Source organism: Callorhinchus milii, unplaced genomic scaffold (genome assembly GCF_018977255.1).
Source record: "Callorhinchus milii isolate IMCB2004 unplaced genomic scaffold, IMCB_Cmil_1.0 Scaffold5, whole genome shotgun sequence".
Classification (NCBI taxonomy): Eukaryota; Metazoa; Chordata; class Chondrichthyes; order Chimaeriformes; family Callorhinchidae; genus Callorhinchus; species Callorhinchus milii.
Window position 1 is genome coordinate 9,338,648 of NW_024704746.1, and position 19,642 is coordinate 9,358,289.

At 43.0% G+C, this 19,642-nt stretch overlaps 1 protein-coding gene across 1 annotated transcript in view; it reads right to left on the reverse strand.

Moving 5' to 3' along the window:
- Positions 1-5,070, reverse strand: part of lamc1 (laminin, gamma 1) — a 125,123-nt gene extending 120,053 nt beyond the window's left edge. Inside the window, exon 1 of the mRNA XM_042334965.1 lies at positions 4,524-5,070. Within this exon, the coding sequence (XP_042190899.1) occupies positions 4,524-5,070 (547 nt within the window). The remainder of the gene's footprint in view (positions 1-4,523) is intronic.
- Between the last annotated feature and the right edge of the window lie 14,572 nt (positions 5,071-19,642).

Below are 19,642 nucleotides of genomic sequence, written 5' to 3' on the forward strand. Positions count from 1 at the left end.
CGAGAATCAAACACAAAAGTAAATTCCCACCATAAGCTGCTACAATCACAGCTGATTCAGATTGTTTACACTTGTCCATTACAGGATTGAAACATTGTAATCTCAGTCAGGTAAAGTGATGGCACTTGGAAGGAGATTTGCTTTGAATTCTCACATTAAACAATAATAAAAACAACTCACGCTCTGGCTAAGCTGTTTCTCAGTGCACTGAACAGCGGCATGTTCATTTTACATTGAGTGAACAGCAGCTCATGCAGAATAAATATTTAACTTTGAATGCATCTGTTGTTTGGCTAGCCAACTGGAAAATATACAAATTGTGAGTGTTGTTCTAATGGGACTAATCTTGAGTGGACCAGGGCATTTAGCTTCATAGAACGGTTTAATTTTGATTTTTTTTTCTAGCAGACGTCATACCGAGGGGACAGCCCAAATAAATTACTAATTTACTGTTTGGTGTCCATAAACAAGTTTAATTTAGAGTAGCTACCAGGCTTTAATTTGAGGGAGAGATAAGAGAGGCATTAACTCATCTTCCAAGTTCCCTTTTCCCATCAAGAACGGTCCAGTCTCTCTCGTCCCTTCCAGATTTTGGAGCAAAACATTGGGAAACTTTTGGTACAAATCCCATAGATTTATGGCACAGCTAGTTGGTGTAAATAGGTCACCTCCAAACACTATTTTCCTTCAATAAGACAAGAAGAACTGGACTGAAATGAATTTCGGTTGAAACCAAAAGGGCAAGAGTAGAATCAAAATCAGCAAAGTGAAAGAGAACTTGCAATTTATAACACTGTACCAAAAGTGCTCTGAGATGCTACCCTGCGTGGAGGGTGCTATATAAATGCAAGTTGTTATTGTTGAAAGGTCTCAGAACCTTCTGCACTAATTACATTCAAATTTTAATGACTTTTGCAGCAGCCATTTTGCGCACAGCAAGGTCCCAAACATCCTTGAAGTGAATGACCAAGTGAGCTGGAGGATTTTTGGTCAGCACAAAGGGAAAAACTCCCTTCTCCTTTTCAAATAAGTGTCATGGGATCTTTAGTGTCCACCTGAACAAGCAGACAGGCCCTCAGTTTAAACATCTCATTCAAAGGAACAGACATCTCGGACAGCACACAGAAGTGTCAATGTGGACTGTGAACTCAAGTCCCGGTGTATAATGATTAATACGTAATAATCAAACGGGTTAGTGATAGCTAGGATTGCACAGTTTGCTTTCTATATAAAAAATTAAGGCACTCAATTTCCAAAGAGGAAAACGCTGAAGTCTGCTAAGTGACACCGTCATGCTCAGCCGGCACAAAGTTAGGTACCCAATGCTGTGACAGCATATGTTTTATCACGATCTAATGTTCTGATCATTTGCAGAGAGTCAGAATTTAAGATCTGTTTAAACTACTGTAACTCCCTCGCTGGCTGGGATACGAGTTCATTCCAGTATCCTCTCAACAAAACTTCAGATTATACAGATCAATAAAACCCAGCCTCCCAACAATGTGGTGACCAATGTGTCTGTATATAGTTACTGAAAGTTACTGGGAAGTTTTTCTATTGGCTTTTTTTAAAATTTCTCCTAAGTACAAAGGGAGCAAATGTGCTTTTTTTGGAGGGGAGGGGGGAGGTGGGGGTTTGGAGAGAGCAAACAGTGCAATGCAGAGTCAATGCATTTATAGGACCTGTCAGGCTTACTGAAAGATGAGCGGGTCTTGGAAAGAGCACCATGAGAAGGACTGAACCAGGAGGCAGGAGCGGGAGGTGAAGGAGGTGGGAGTGTGTGTGTGTGTTTGTGGGTGGGGTGGAGTGGGGGTTGTGGGCAGTCAAAAATGTCAATCCTACGTCAAGCCTCACTGATCCCAATTTGAGTCACAAAACTGATAGATCCAAAAGCACTGGGAAGAATGCAAGCAGCGGACTTAAGTTATGCAAGGAATTGCTTTCTCTTTCTTGCACCCCCCCCTCCACCCTCCCCTCCGATCCTCCCTGTCCTCCTCAGTGAAATGCATTTTCCAATTTCCAGTTCATTCCCCACCTCCCCACCCCCTTCTAGGTGGGTGCAAAGTGCAAACAGTCGAGCTGCACCTCAACAACACAGCAGCCAGTGAGTGAGTGAGTGAAGGAAGGAAGGAGCGCTCTTGTTCCTTCCACAGCAAACTTGCACACGGAATTTCCCCCTCCCTCCCTCCCTTCCTCCTGATCCAGATTTTGACTACACAGAAACTCGACGCCATATAAAACAAAACGCCATCTTGGAGAAGTGTTTTAAAAAAAACTCTTCACCACCTCCTTCCTCCCCCCACCCCCTCCCTCCCTCCCCCCACAAAAAAGTTGTAGAAACACATTCACGCCAACGCACTTCTCTACAGTGTTATGGCAAACTTGAACACAACTAAAGAACGTGCCTCCAAAAAGGGCTGTTTCCCCCCCCAAGAAAACTGAACCTGTACAGAAAGTGTAGAATATGACACACAGACACACACACACAGACACACACACAGAGAGACACACACACAGACACACACATAACAGACACATACACACAGAGACACACACACAGACACACACATCACAGACACAGACACACACACACACAGAGACACACACACACACAGAGACACAGAGAGAGACACACACACACACACACAGAGACACACACACACAGAGACACACACACACACACAGACAGACACACACACACAGACACACACACACAGAGACACTCTCTCTCAGAGTCTGTGGTGTCCCTCTATGTGCAGTAGTTATAAGGTTGCGCCTGAGAGGTTGCGATCGCTCAAGGAGTGAACGTAAAAGAAAAAGAAAATAAAAGAAACCTCGTCTCTTTCGAGGGGAGGAGGGTTCAGCGCAGATCAGATGTCTCCTAACTTTCCTGCCATCTTCAACCCCGAGCGACCCACCCCCCACACACACAGCCCACACACACACCACCACCCCCCCCACACACACCACCCCCCCCACACACACACCCCCCCCACACCCCCCCCCACACACACCACCACCCCCCCCCACACACACACACACACCCCACACACACACACCCTCTCCACACACACACCACCCCCCCTCCACACACACACACCGCCTCCACACACACACCCACCCCCACACACACACACACCCCACACACACACACACCCCACACACACACACCCCCCACACACACACCCCCCCCCCACACCCCCCCCCACACCCCCCCCCACACACCACCACCCCCCCCCCACACCACTACCCCCCCACACACACACACACCCCCCCACACACACACACCCCCCACACCCCCCCCCCACACCCCCCCCCCCACACCACCACCCCCCCCCCACACACACCCCCCCCACACACACACACATATCTCAGCCTCAGATTTTCGGGGTTTTCTCTCTACAATTAAAAGCAACACTTGGAACTAACTTTAAACGCCGGCACTTGGGCTCTGGGTATATATTAAGTGTTGAGTGAGTGAGTGAGTGAGAGGAGGGGGGGAGAGAGGAAAAAAATATGACAATGAATCAGGACATAATAATAATAATAATAATAATAATTATAACCACAAAGTGCGTTAACGATGCAAAGTCAAACCCCGGGGGAAACATTTTCTTTTTTTTTGGGGGGGGGGGGTGTGGTCCTTAAGTCTCCGGAAAGAAAACTTGTTGCTACCGAAGTCGGTGTGGGAACTTTTCAATAGTTTTTTTTTAAAAAAAGATGTGCGGGTGGTGGGGTTTGGGGTTGTAAAGTGTGTTTTTTTTTCTTTTTGCATTTGTTTTTTCCAATAACGAAAGGGTTTATTTGTTTATCTGCATTGTTTTTTTTGGTGGTGGTTGGGGGTGGGGGTGGGGGGGGGGGGAAACAACGGGTGGAAATTTTTTTTTGGGGGTGGGGGGGGAGTTTTTCTTTATTTAAAAAAAATGGTAAAAACAACCAGTAGTGTTTGGGGGGGGAGAGGGGTGGTGGTGGTGGGGGGGGGGGGGGGTGGAGGGGTGAGGGCTGGTGGTGGTGGTGGAGGGGGTGAGGGCTGGTGGTGGTGGGGGGGTGAGGGCTGGTGGTGGTGGTGGGGGGGTGAGGGCTGGTGGTGGTGGGGGAGGGGGTGGGGGGGGGTGAGGGCTGGTGGTGGTGGTGGTGGGGGGGGTGAGGGCTGGTGGGTGGTGGTGGTGGGGGGGTGAGGGCTGGTGGTGGTGGGGGGGGAGGGGGTGAGGGCTGGTGGTGGTGGGGAGGGGGTGAGGGCTGGTGGTGGTGGTGGTGGAGGGGGTGAGGGCTGGTGGTGGTGGTGGAGGGGGTGAGGGCTGGTGGTGGTGGTGGAGGGGGTGAGGGCTGGTGGTGGTGGTGGTGGGGGTGGGGGTGAGGTGGTGGTGGTGGGGGGGGGGTGAGGGCTGGTGGGGGGGGAGGGGGTGGGGTGGTGGTGGGGTGGAGGGGGTGAGGGCTGGTGGTGGTGGTGGAGGGGGTGAGGGCTGGTGGGAGGGGGTGGTGGGGGGGAGGTTATGGAGTAGTAACACGGTATAAAGACTTACCCAAGTGCAGAGTCAGGTTGATGGTGTTGGGGTACTGGACCCCGGACAGCATGGTCCGGCTTTGCCACCAGGTGGTGTCGGCCTGGTTGTTGTAGTCGGTCAGGTACACGGCGCTGTGGTGGACCCGGGGGTCGCTGGCGTCGCACAGGTGGCAGGACTTGGTCACCCCGGTCACCCCGGTCTGCACGCAGTACTCTTCGGGCGGCGAACCGCAAGTGTTGGTGGCCGCCACCGTCACGTTGAAGGCGGCGTTGACGAACTCGGGCATACAGCGCTGTGCCCGGGGCTGGTGCTGCTGCTGTGCCCGGGGCTGGTGCTGCTGTGCCCGGGGCTGGTGCTGCTGTGCCCGGGGCTGGTGCTGCTGTGCCCGGGGCTGGTGCTGCTGCTGGTGCTGCTGCTCAGGTCCCTCGTAACACTCGTCCATCGCCGCCCGGCACTGCCCGAGCAACAGGCAGCCGAGCGCGGCCACTCGCAAACCCCACTGCATGGTGCCGAGCGCCCGACACAGCCCACCCGCACCTCTCCTCCGCTGCCCCGATGCCGCCATCACCAGTGACTCCCACCCCCGCCCCCACACCCCCACACAGACACACAGACAGACGGAGAGAGATGTATGTATGTGTGTGTGTGTGTGTATATATATATATATACAGTACTTTTTTTTTGCAACGGGCGAACTACAGCGCTCGCAGTGCAATGTGGGCCCCAGTACTCTGTGCGCTGCATTCACTTAACACATGACCACTTCCGCAAGGAGGAGCAGAGGGGGGTGGGGTGGGGAGGGGTGGGGAGGGGGGGAGTGAGGGGAAAGTGCGAGAGAGAGACTCTCACGTTTACCAGCTTCCCCCCCCCCCCCCAAAAAAAAAGGGTCCCGAGATCTTACAGCAAATTAATAATCTCTACATTTGCTTTTCCGGCGCCTTACATGGCTCCCCGAGCACTTGCAGAGTTTTGCTACCGACCCGCATTTACGCCCTTCACATGGGGCGGTCACTCACAGCCCTCGAGCATTACTGTCCTGACTGTGTATTTTGTGGGCGAACGCGGACAGCCAGTTTGCACCCACCATTTTCCCACAAACAGCCATGAAGTGAACAAGCAGTTTTTTTTATATATATATATATATGGGGAATTGTTGGCCACACCACCAGGAAGAACTCGCTTCTCCTTTTCTAATACCTCCGCGGGAACTTTTAATGTCCCACTGAACAAGCAGACAGGACCTCGGTTTAACATCTCATCTGAAGGACGGCACCGCCAACACAAATGCACCCCCAACACTGAACTGGAGTGTCAGGGTAGACTGCGAGTTCAAAGTCCCAATGTGGCACTTGAACTCACAACCTTCTGATTGATTCAGAGGCAAGAGTGTTACCAATTGAGCCATGATAACCCATGCCAGCCAACGCTATAATGCATTCTTAGTAATGGGTGCCAATGGGACTCTGAGAGTGACTGCCCCTTTTTACTTTCCAAATTCTTCTTTATTTAAAATCTCTTTTTGCTATCTTAAAGCTGAGAGGGAGCCATCTACGTATGCCATTGTTAACATGGCTACAGGAAGGTGTGGAATAATAGTTTGGTGACAGGGATCCTCTTATCTTTCCTCCATAGAGTTCTGGCCTCAGCATCCCTCTATAATAAAGATCAAGAACCCAGCAAAAGAGAGGAGAGTTGCCCTGACATCAACCAACTCTGTCCCCATATGCTGGAGAGCTCTGACTCGCTGTTGCTTTGCAATCCTTGTCCTTTGCACTTGTTAACAGCTGTGTGGATGGAGAAACTGAGTTTGGTGTCAGCTGGGATGTATCAAGAGGTGCTGCAGTCTGGCCTAAATAGTACAATAATCTGAAAATGGTTCCTAGTTTTAAAAAAAACATGATATACAAGGGAATAGCATCGTTTGTAAATATTGTTTTTCAGATGGCAGATTTCATTTTTTAAAGATAGATTTGGGTTAAACAAGCAGAAACGCTTCACCAGAAATTTATTCTGAATTTAGTGACCCAGAACTGACCACACATTTTGCCAATGTAAGCAACTGCTCGCTGTTTTCTGCTGTTTTCCCACATGTTCTGCTTAAGGAGGCCTCACAGCTGAAATATAGCAGAACAAGGGCAACCAATGTATCTGACGCAAATAGGATCCCTGAGAATTTTGATCTGAGTGAACATTAGGGTCCGTACCCAGGTTTGTAATTAAAATCTATTGAGATAGTGCTGATCTAAGTGTGCCACAGCACCTCCTAGTGGCCTAGATCAGCAGTAGCAATGGTAGTGGTCAGAGATAAAATGGACAATTCATCGCTTCTGGCCCAGGAGTCCAGTAGAGTCCGTCGAAAAGAGGAGAGGATGAACAGAAGGGGAATTCATAAATTGTAAAGGAATGAGCGATCTAGTTGATTCAGTTCTATGTTGTTCAGTGATGAAAAGGCCTTGAAATCAAACGCCTGGGTTTAGGCTGCAGGTCTGTCTGCTTGTGTCAATATTCTAGCCTACCCCAATAATACTAGAGATGCTTGAGACCTGAACTGAATATGCTCCTCGTTCACCACAAATGCCTTCAAAAAAGTTACTTCACTTAACAATAATTACTGTAACAAGGTCTTAGATGTGATAAGACATGATAAAAATTAAACTTTTTAAATCTGCTCTACAGTAAAACAGAGTAATTCCTGTCACTCTAACAGGATAAAACAGTTTAATTTGGTCAGCCGGATGTCTGACACATGCGGAAACCCGTTACCATGCTTAAGAATATCCAAACCAAGCTGAGATTTCCGTGCAGCCCACCCACATATGGAAATCCAAGATACTGCTGGGACACTGATGTGTGCAATTAGCTGCTGCGTTTCGCCCACAAATACACAGTTGATGCACTTTACAGTATATTCTGTGAAGCACTTTAAGACGTCTAGAAGACATGAAAGCGCTATATCAAATGCAAGGATTATTGTTATTATTATAGATTGTTAGAACGGAATGCCCACTTTCTCTCTGGAGGGATGCATCGTGCTTATCTAATTCCGTAAAGTATTAAGCGCAAGTTGGCAAGAGCCAAGGCTTGGGGACCTTAGAGTGTGTTTTGGGATACTGCTGGAGTCTAACTGCATAGCTTACCATTGATATTGCTGTCCAGCAAGCTTTCCCACTGCTTGTCCAGCTAGAACCACCCTAGCACAGCTAAGGCTTTGGTTAACAGGGGCTGAGTGGGATGACTCCCTGCTCCCAGTGACCAGTCTGCTCTTCCAGGTCCTGCCAATGAGCCAGGCTGGCTGTGGGGTCATCAGCAGTGCCCTGGAATACTACAGACCTGCCTTGCTCAGGAACCGGACTACTGAGACCGCAACAGAGGGCTGGCTCGAATCCATTGCCAAGCATGTCACCTTGGAACCAGTTCAGCTCCAAGGAGACCCCACTTACTTCCCCCCAAAGAGGATAGCGTGATGCAGTTGAAAGAGCCCATTTTGTAAAAGAAACAATGTACCTTTTTGTCAGATACACTCATTGATTTGTAATAAACTATCAGCACAGTTTATCTTTAAAAATCTAGCCTTCACAAACTGATTGAAGCAGTTTCAACGAAAACAACCATTTGGAAGCAACAATGTAATCTTTGACAGATGTGCAAATAGGAGTGATACATGGTTTCTGTTGTATCAATTTCTTTTGATTAGAACATACAAACTTTATGAGAAAGCAACGAAAATGCATTTGTGGACTCAGATATTTTCAGGATTACTTTAATAGCCAGACTATAGAAGGGTGTACATTAAATACCAGCTTATTTTTTTATTAATTTCTGCTTTTCGGTGGCTTAGTATGTAAATATTGAATGATGTAAGCAGTGAACTGTATAGATCAAAATACTGCAGCTTTAAGGCACAATCTATTGCTGAATTAGTTAGTGCAGCTCAGTTCTCCAGTAGGGCAGAAGTTGGAGGCATTACAATCAACCTCAGCAACTGTCAACAAGAGGAGGTGGAAAAATATGTTGGTTCCCACTCATGATTTCTATCTAAGAGAGTGAATTGATTTTGGTTGATTCAGGAGATGACACACTGATGAATTATTCATTGAATATTGAACTCTCACAACATCCCGATAACCTCAGAATGACTTGTACTGTGCTGGGCACATGAGTTGGCCAGCAGTCAGTTGTTTAGCTTCATTTCTTGTGCCTAATCTGAATTCAACCAGTGAAATGAAAGACACAAAAAGACTATGCTCTTTGATAGTAATGATAAGACATATTCAAGACTGGATTGATAGATTTCTAAAGGATAGAGGGATTTAGGGATATGGGGATAAGGCGGGCAGATGGAGTTAGGTTAGAAGATCAGCCATGGCCTTTCCAAAACATCCCAGTAACTTTCCCCGACTCTTCCGAATATATTGATAAGACGTGTTCCCTTCCTCCTTTCCTGTGGGGATACGCCAGCAGCCTGTAATTTCACCTATTTTGACCATTTTTGTCTGTAAAAACTCTTACATGCGTGCTGTTGGGACATTAAAGAGAGCTTTGATAGCTGTAGGATACAAAATAGAATGTGTTTAGAAATCTTAACCCATTTCCTAAGTAGGTGGAAGACCAGATCATAAAATTGTCTATAATTCACACCAGTTCTCACTCAGGAAGGCCATAGGATTAGCTGATGTGGGAAATCTCACACGAGGGTGGTGAACAGAGCCATAAAGATCAGAATAATCCTAGTTTTCTTCCCAGCCTGTGCTAAAATAGCTGATCGCAACTGCAATATTCACCTCAGCAATGCTGAAATTTGTGCAGTGGTTGGCCCACACAACTAACGAACCAATGATCAATTCTACAAAAAGGGACTCCAGCACACTGCTTCAATAAGTAAAACATAGCAATGATGATTCTTTAATAGCCTTGGAATAAATTAACTAATCATTGCTGAAGAATTTGTCCTCCTGTTTGCGGATGGAAATTGAGGGCGACCAACTGAGTCTTTCTAATCTCGTTTGATGGGGCGGGCAGGCTGAGTCTGGTAAAGATTACATGAAAATGGTGGAAGGATAAGAATGCTGATAAGCAGTTAGCATCTCTCAACACTTGCATTATTTGACTGGAACTGTTGTACTACAAGACTTTTTCCACCCTCCTAGAAATAAACTAGACATTATATATTGCAGATGAAAGCCCGAGCCTGGACTAAATAATAATGGTTCTGTAATAATTCTGATATGAAATGGAAAAGCAAAGACATTTTCAGTGATGTGAGATCCTCACACTGGTTACATGTCATTGCTTAAATTGTTAAATTTACACAGCAGTTTTATTTCTGGAACTGATATGACAAAGCTTCCTGCTGCATCAGTGTCTTTTCTTAGTTCATTACCTCATTGTGTTCCTATAGTTACTCAATGTGTTCCTACAGTTACTCTCCTCACAGTATTCCAAATCTCTGAACATTTCTGAGCTCAGCTGCAACATGACTATTAGACCAATTCCATCTGTTATTTTCTTTACTATATTAACTTCTTTTGCAAATATGTTTGACCAAAATATCTGAGATCATACATCAAACTACTGTATCATTATACTGAAAAGCAATATCTAAATTTACTAAAATAAAGCAAAATCTCTCTAAAACCAAGTAATTGGACATATTGCAGACACACAAGAGATGTGAAATTACAGTACAGTCCTAATGTGTGGGAAGAAACCATTTCTTCACAAAGAGCTGTGAGAAATGTACTATTCCCAGAAGGCTGTGGATGCTCAAAAACTTATGAACAATACATTATCTTCATTTTCTCACCAACCTTTCAGGATATATAACTTTGTACTACACTGCATAGATGACGTTACCCAACAGGCCATTAAAAGAACTTTAATGTATCCTTCAGGTTTAGGACTGTTGGTACCAATAAATGGTGGGTCTCATCAGAATAACAAGTCGCTGTAACTTGCCCCAAAGTCATTTCGACAATTGCAGTTAGAAAGATAATCCTGTTCAAGTAAATTATTCTAATTTGTATGTAAGAATTCCTTACAGGACTTGTCAACTTCCACATGTATTCAATCTGGAGCTTTGAGTAATAAGTTTATTCTCATCATCTATAATGAGATAGGAATTGCCAGCCAAAATACCCTCATGAGATCATCCAAGAATGTGTTTGCAAAATAGTACTTGTCACGTTTTACTTACCAAATTCTGAAACTTGTTTGCACGTAAACATCTTCTATTTTCAGGTAACAAAAACAGAAGTCGCTGGGAACACTCAGCAGGTCAGGCAGCGTTATGGAGAAAGGAAAGTGAGTCAATGTTTCGGGTCCACGATCCTTTGTCAGGAATTTCCATCCCAAACAGCATATGCTTAAAACTTTTAATAATTATTCAGCCTGTGATTGAATTTTTAAAAAAAAGTTTATAAATGCTTAGGTTGAGTGATATATTTAGTACAACTCATAAGTTGTAACTGAATAAACTGAAAGATTATCAGCATTAGAGTGATTTTTAGTTAGCTTCCTCCAAGTGACTACAAATTCTGGGGTTCAAAACTGCTGCCAGTCATGTGTGCAACATCTTTGTAACTGCGTCCAAAATGGTTTATAAGGCTTACGCTTGGAAAACAGAGAGTTTATAATATTTGTCTTTTTAAACCCATGAAATGAATTTGAAGCTTTTCTATTGTGGAAATAGCAATTTTGAACGAAACAATTAATACTCAGAAGGCTGACAAAGAACCATTACATTTGAAGTACAATCCATTTAGTAGTTTTCAACAATCCCTTTTTCACTAAGATTTTTATTTCCTAACCATTTTTCTATATACAGTGCCTCCTTTCTCAGCAAGAGGCACTGTTTTAGCCAAGGAGAAACCTGTTTGTGGAAGTCAATGCCTCTCTGCATTTATAAGCACAGCCTTGAAGACAGAACTGCACACAATTTTCCACTGCAGCACCTCTTTTCAGTTCTAAACAAACAAAAGACTAACATTAACCTTAAGAGCTCTTTTATCTTCCCCTGACAAGCAGGGTGGAGAAATCGTTCAAAAGCTGAAAATAAATCCTTAATGCTTAATGTTCAGGGAAATCAGATGAACAGAGGTGGCTTTGTGCTCAGTTAATTAATCACTTATTCTAATTGACCTGAATTAAAGGCAAAATCTTCAACCAGAAAGTCTTATTAAGATGGATCAAAGACAGCAATGGAAACAAAACCACCTATATCTTTATTTGGAGTTTTTTATGCTTATATAAAATACTTATGAGCATTTCAATTTCAAAACTTTTCCCAAATACATTTATTTTACATATTGTAGTAGATTTATCACTTGTGTTTCTATTACCTTATTAAATTGCATTCAGATTGGGTAGATAGATGCCTTTGCAGTTTTGACACCAGCCTTTGGAAACAGTTATCAGCACCTCCCATGGTGACAGCTATGTATGTATGCTCTTTATGTATTAACAACAATAACTTCCATTTATATAGCATCAGGTGGCATCCCAGAATGCTTAACAATGGTGTAACTACACTTAACAAGTAAGCATAGTTGTTGAAAGAAACAGAGTGCAAGTGAGGAGAAATTTTTTCACGCAACCAGTTGTTCGGATCTGGAATGCATTGCCTGAAAGGGTGGTGGAAGCCGATTCGATAACAACTTTTAAGAGAGAAGTAATAATAAATAATCCTTGCATTTGATATAGCGCTTTTCACGTCGGGAGGACGTCCCAAAGCGCTTCACAGAACACACTGTAAAATGAACTGACTGTATATTTGTGGGCGAACGCGGTAGCCAATTGCGCACAGCAATGTCCCACAAACAGTCATACGGATTGAAAATGACCAATTTATTATTGTTTTTGTTTTTTTGGAGGGATTATTATTAGGCGTGTGGAGTAAGGAAACTTGCCCAAAGTTTCGCCCTGCCTGGAATTGAACTCAGGTCTCTCACTTGCAAAGCGAGTGCTCTAACCACTGAGCTACAGGACTAAGTAGATAATTATTTGGGGAGGACAAGTTTGCAGGGCTAAGGGGAGAAAGTGGGGAAGTGGAATAGCTCTTTTCAAAGAGCCGGCACAGACAAGATGGGCCAAATGGCCTCCTTCTGTGCTGTATAATTCTATGATTCTATGTGGGCCTTACTGCCACCATATGTTTTCTAGCTGTAGGTAGAATGAATTATCAAAAGCTTTAACAGATCACTCATGTAGTTTCAGCATTGCTGCTGGCCTGTACAGAAGCTCTTCAAAGTCAGGAGTGGTCTTATGGCAGCTAATAAGTTGGACTCAACCATTGCCAGTTCCTTCATTTTCCTCCCTTTATCTTGGCACCAACAGTCAGCCTAGGTCGTAAATGGTTCTATTTGAAGCAGTTCTCAAGTAGCATGAGGGTAAATGCAGAATAAGACTGTGTCAAGCAAGTGCCAGAGCAACTGGAACTTAAAACTATCATTTAAGTCATCATAATTACACAAATTTTCTCACTGTTGCTGCATGAGTCTTTACATAATTCCCTTCACAAAAAATCTAATTCTGGCTTGAGATTCTTATTTTTGTTGTGAAGCTTGCAGTTTTAAATGATTTTTTTTCAAACCAAATTCTCCTCTTCACTGTTCCTGCTTGCTGAGCAGATTTAATTAGAAAACAACTAGTAGTCCATATCAACTACCGTTCCCAAGCCTGTGACACCTGATGCACATATACAAAATTCTTGATCTCCAGTGAATATATCCCCTTTTTCATTTCTAGGTTAATTCAGCTTCAATTTTCTAAATTAAAATAAAATTCTGTATTAATCCTGCAAATGAAAAACTTTTTCAACCACGACAATAACATTTGTTTGATATAGATAAAAGTTCACATCAAAATTAGTTCATTTCAAAATATCTTTATTAAAAAATAATATTTCTACTACAACAATGATAGGTCAAAGTATACACTTGCCAAAGTAATATTTCACTCCTCTTTGAAGAAATCTTATCGAAAACAAATGAAATAGGTGCTGGAAAATATAATACTCAGTCACATACACTAAAAACCCTTCAATTTGATATAGAGCCTTATTTCATCAAAACATCTCAAAGCACTTCATATGATGTTACTGTATAGTAACTGCATTTGTAGGCGAATGGGGCAGCCAATTTACACACAGCAATGTCTCACAAACAGCCTTCAATATTATATATCAATATTGGATATTTCATTACCAGTTGACTGCTAAGAATAATCAGAGAACAATTTAAAAAACGATGGAATTTTGGACTCCAACTTCTCCCAAACATTTTATTACAGTAAAACGGCTCACCCAATCAGTAAGTAAATAATAATAAGCATTGAGCACCTAAAACATCTCAAAACACTTCATTGGTAATTTCTGCCAAGTGTAGTGTGTGGTATTATGTCATCAGATCAGAATAGTCTTAGGGCTCGAGTCTGCCAGAGGGAACAGTGTAACTGCATCAATTGGCTTCTATGGTAGGAAAGGGAACCTTCAGTCAGGAATTCTGGTCCCTGATTGCTCTCTCACGACCCCTGCTGGAAAATGCTTGAGTGCTCGATGCTGGTGTGAAATTGATCAAGGTTAGCTACCATACCTCTAGTACTCAAACAATCTGCTAACATTCACTGTCTGGTTTTGTACATGATTAATAGCTGCTTGGATGAATTGCTGGAGGGTTGCCATGAATCTTGGAATATTACTGCACTGTGAGTCACTGCTTCCAGAAGATGGGGGAGAAGAGGGAAAAAAAATTAGAAATCAGAGTAAAATGAAAGTGAAAAGTGACTGAACACGGTTCTTCCTTCAGCTTTTGGATCTGTCTTGAATATGGTTCACACATGTAGGATAAAAATATTTCCTCTCAATTATTAAGTCTTAAAACAAAATGGGTTTTGAGTGGACATGAACGGAGAGCAATAATGTGCTTTCAACTACAAATGGGCTCAAATTATCACACGTATAAATAAAAATAATTCTTGCATTTGATATAGCGCCTTATCACTTAGTTGAGATGTTTCAAAGCGCTTCACAGAATATACTGTATAGTGTAGTGACTGTGTGTTTTATGGGTGAAATGCGGCAGCCAATTGCACACAAACAATCGTGGATTGAGTGACCAAATAAAGTAAGAAACAAAGATTTAAACAGGTAACTTATTGTCTTATAAACATAATAATAATATTATTAGAAACATAATAAAACTGTAAAATATTGTGCTTTTCTTGTGAAGCCAGTAAGGAATCAATACTGTGCCAGTCCTGTTCAGTATCCATATGAGATGGATTCAATACAGAATCTGTGCAGTACATTACAAAACTGGTTTGAGATTTAGACTGTACCATAACAGTTACATTTTCTCACATACATATTTTGCATATGTATTTACATATTCATAAAAGTAACCAATCACCTGGACGAGCACACATTTGAGCAGTAAAGGTTAATGTAAATGATAAGAAAACAAAAATGTTTCCATGACTTCAAATAACAATAACAAAATTGCATTTATATTGTGCGTTTCAACAACAACAAATTATATTTGTATAACGCCTTTCAAGTCGGAAGGATGTCCCAAGTTGCTGAGCAAACCCCACTCTTAATCCTCAATATCTGCTGAATTAGTTGATCCCAGCCAGGACAACAATGATGAGCACTACAACCGGTCTATGCCCTGAAGCAAAGAGAAGGAGCAAAGGGGAAAATCAGTTAAGGTTCATTCCAAATTGCTATCCAGAGTCTATGAAGGGATGGACTCCAATGAGGACAGAAAGTGAAGCTTGGCTCTAATGCCCCCACTATGGCCTACTGTAATGGTGTCCTGTAGCTAAGTGGTTAGAGCACTCACCTCGCAAGCGAGAGGTCCTGGGCTTCATTCCCGGGCAGGACAAAGAAAAGTTTCTTACTTTTTTTCCTTACTCCACACGCCTCTGTTTACCTAGCAGTAAGTAGGAACCCGGTGTTAGTTGGTTGGCGGATCGCTTTTCCAGGGGTAATAATCCATTCAAAAAATTAAATATATATATTTATATAATAATTTGGTCACTCAATCCACGACTGTTTATGGGACACAGTACATTCTGTGAAGCGCTTTTAGACGTCTCGACGACTTAATAAGGCACTATATCAAATGCAAGGATTATTATTATTTATTATTAATGATATTGTCATGTCTCCTCCATGAAGAATGGCCAATTGTACAAATTAGCAATAGGGGAGCTGGCATCTGTGTAGCCATGGGAAAAGAACATATTCTTCAAATTTGCTTTAATTCCAACTACGTAACTTGATGCCTCGAGAGTGTTTTTAATTTGCGCTAGATGTGAGAGCAAAATGAGAGTCTTTTATACATCAATCACTCACCATGACGATGCAATGGCAAATAAATGGCCAACAAAAATAAATTGCTAGTTGTAGTGGTCGGCACACAATAAACCGAATTATCCTAGCCTGTCAAACCGAGGAAACAAGATTAACATTTTTACTCCAAACTATTTCAGGAATTTGGAGCAAACCACTGGCTTGAGCAATAGTTTGAAATTAATAGAAAACACTTCTCAGAAACTAATTCATATACAACATGAGCATTTACAACTACTAACTTAATTGGGAACAAACTGGAAAACTGCCAATACACAGTAATTTACTTTTACACAATTGCATACTGTAGACAGTAAATTCTAACCCTCCATGGAAGGATCTGCTAGGTAGGGTCCCACAAGCTCAATCAATTACAAGTATAACATTACAAGTATTGCCATTTCATCTTTCAACAATTTGCTTAAACACAATTCAGTATTCAGTCTTTCTACTGAAATACATTTTAAGAAAGGATTCAAGATGTTTCCTGGTGCTTAAGGATATGTAAAGTAAATTGAATGGGAAGTGTTGACATTAATCTGATCAAAGATGTATATGATTCAAACTGCACTGAAGTCTTTGAAGGGCTTTGAAAAAGAGCTAGAGTTTCATATTTGGACTGACATTTATGCCTGCCTTTTTATGTGCGTGGAAGCAAGCTGTGTTATAATTTTTACCCAGATTTCAGACTGCATTTTATGCTCAATCTTCATTTTAGTCAAATTTTCTGACTTTTATCCTCTTTTGCTGGAGGTATAAATCATACATAATAATAATAACCCTTGCATTTGATATAGCTCTTTTCACGTCTTAACGTCTCAAAGCGCTTCACTTATATACTGTAAAGTGAATTCACAGTATATTTGTGGGCAAAACGCAGCAGCAATTGCGCACAGCAATTTTTTAATTTTCTTTTATCTTTTAGTCTAGCATGGTCAATAGTGTCATGCAGGCAGTGACGTTTACACATCCATGTAACTCATGCAAGTGGCCATTCTTTCTTTATTATCCAAACAGGGAGTGTTGATGGGCTATCTGATGGGGAGAGCACAGCCAAGCCTGATCTTGTCTACATGATATCTATGCATACGTACTTTTCAGCTGGTCATGGATAACAATCAGGAACCATACCTGATTTTCCCTTCTGCTAATGATAGGTGCTGAGGCCAGTTACAATGCAACTCTGCTACCATTGCTGAGTTCTTTTTTTGGTCAGTTAGGTGACTGACACGTGTGGAAATTCACCGTAATATCCAAACATCAAATATCCAAACCAGACTGAGGGTTCATACTGAACTAGGCTGAACACAAAAAGCCACTTTGGGAAAAAAAGACATTTGGCATCTATAGAACCATAATTCAGGAAGAGTTACACCTTTTTGTGAAGCAAAGAAAACTTTGCGGTGTGGAGGGGGTGTTCAAATATTGGATACATGTGGACAAAACGTGGCTGATGAAATGCAGCTGCACATTATCATGACTTCTTTCTAACAAAATACTGTAAATTGGATCCAGAACATTACTTTCGGTTTTGCTTCTTGTTCTATATGTGTCTAATTTGTATAAAAGTAATTGCATTAATTGAAATAATATTGTCGCTGTTCTATTCATCAAGGTAGAGAGTCATCAAATATCTATATTTGAGCAAAGGGTCACTGGATACTAACCTTCCTCCTCCTTAGCCATTAGGGTATAGAGATTCTTCTCTCACTCTGGCTGATTTCAATAAAAACATCACATAAATACAAATACAAAAAAACTACAAAACTACCTTTGTAATGTGCCTTTCACATCGGGAGGACGTTCCAAGGACATAAGGGATTAGGACCCAAGCGGTGGGCGCTGGTGGGGGGGTGAATAAATACATGTATACATACATAACTACATACTTATATATACATAAGCAAGATGATAAAAGATGTATTATATTTAAATAAAATTAAACACAATTAGTCTTGATTCAAAACCTAATTCTCACAGTTCTGATGGTGCTATGTTCGAACCGTTAGTCTTCCAGAATGCCATCAAGTTGACAACGTAAATCCTGTAACACCAAGTAGACAGTACTACTCAATAGTACTAGAAATCTATACTTTTCCACCTTTAAGGACATTTTAAGGATTAATCTGTAGTATACTGTAGTACTGTCATTACATACTATAATGTAAGCAATGCTCTCTAGTGGAGGATATCAGGTTTGTCACACAGAGCAACTTATAAATGATTCTCCACAAATTTCAAATTAAGTTTTTACTTCAATGGAGAAAGAGTTTTACACAATACAATTTACTTTCAGATAGTGCCTTTCACATCAGGGGGAGGTTTCAAAGCGCTTTATACAAATGACTGGGCTCCCAAATGCGGGGGAAAGGAGTAGGGGAAGCTGGAGGCTGAGGGGGAAAGATGATCAAAAGCACGGTCAAAGAGGTAAGTAAATCTTAACACCAGCTTTAAAAGTGTGTATCAAGGAAGTGTTTCTTCGTAGAGTTTGACAACCCTTGGATACTTAATAACATTAATCCTCGCATTTGATACAGTGCCTTATCATCACATCTTCAAGGCACCTCAAAGCGCTTCCACACAACATACAGTAAAAAGTGTGCTGACTGTGTATTTTGTGGGCGAAACGATTGATTGCGGGGAAAAAAAACCAGAGGAGAAGAAACAGAGACATTATAAGTTTGTGTTTCCATTTTTGCTCCAAGGACAGTCATGAAACTTACCTAACAGCAAGGAGCTCCCACCAGGTGACGAAGGCTCCAGAGTGGAATCCAGCGATCAAATGAACGAACATACAACGCACTCATAGATAAATGGACCACAACCGTCCTCAGCACTCCAGGGTATCGCTCGGGAAAGATGTGTGGGGTCTGAACTCGACTGATTTTTGCCGGTGTAGCCCCCGGCGTCACGTTCAGCTTCAGCATTGCTGCCTCAAACCGTCGGGACGTAGTGAGCGACTGGTCACACCACCGCCAATAAAGCCTGCGCCGATAACAACAATCCTTGCACGCGATATAACGCCGTATCACGGTCTTCGAGACGTCCGTCTCAAAGCGCTTCGCGGAATATACGGAGGAGAGGGAAAAAACTGACTGTGTATTTTGTGGGCGAAACACAATCGACTTCAAATCCACCCCTTTAAACCCTTGTGTGGGGGGAGAAAAAAAACGTCGTGATGGGTTTCTTTTGCCTTTCTCTCGAGAAAGGTGTTTTTTTTTTTGCAAATTTTGCATCGAAAAAAAAGGTGGCGGTGGCGGTGGCGGCGGCGGCGTGGAGGGAGGGGAGAGGGAGAGGGAGAAAGGAATGGGTGAGTGAGTGTGTGAAATTAAAATACGTTTTGTTAGCCCCCAAAAAAATCGACCGAAAACCAGTCCCAAAGGTTGTGACACGTTTTTTTTTCTCGCAGGTTTGAATTAACAGTTAAGAGAGAGAAAAAAACACGCGCTCCACAAAATCTCTCACCGGCGGGACTGGTTCCCTCCCCCCGGTTTCCTCTCACCGTACCCGGGAGGTCAAGAGCGCGCGCGAGCGGACATGCGCGCTCTGCGCATGGATTTTTTTTTCCCCCCATTTTCAAAAGCAGCACGAGGCCAACGGTCGCCGCGCGAGAGCCCCGCCCCCTGCCCCTCCCCTCAGCCCCTCCCCTTCCCCCCCCACCACACACACACACCCACCCACCCCAGCAGCCGGGGAGCAACCGCCAGCGCTTGCAGCCGCGACTCCCCCCCCCCCCGCCTTAAAGTCGGGTGGTTGCACCTTCCTCGCCCACCCGTCCGCCCGCGTG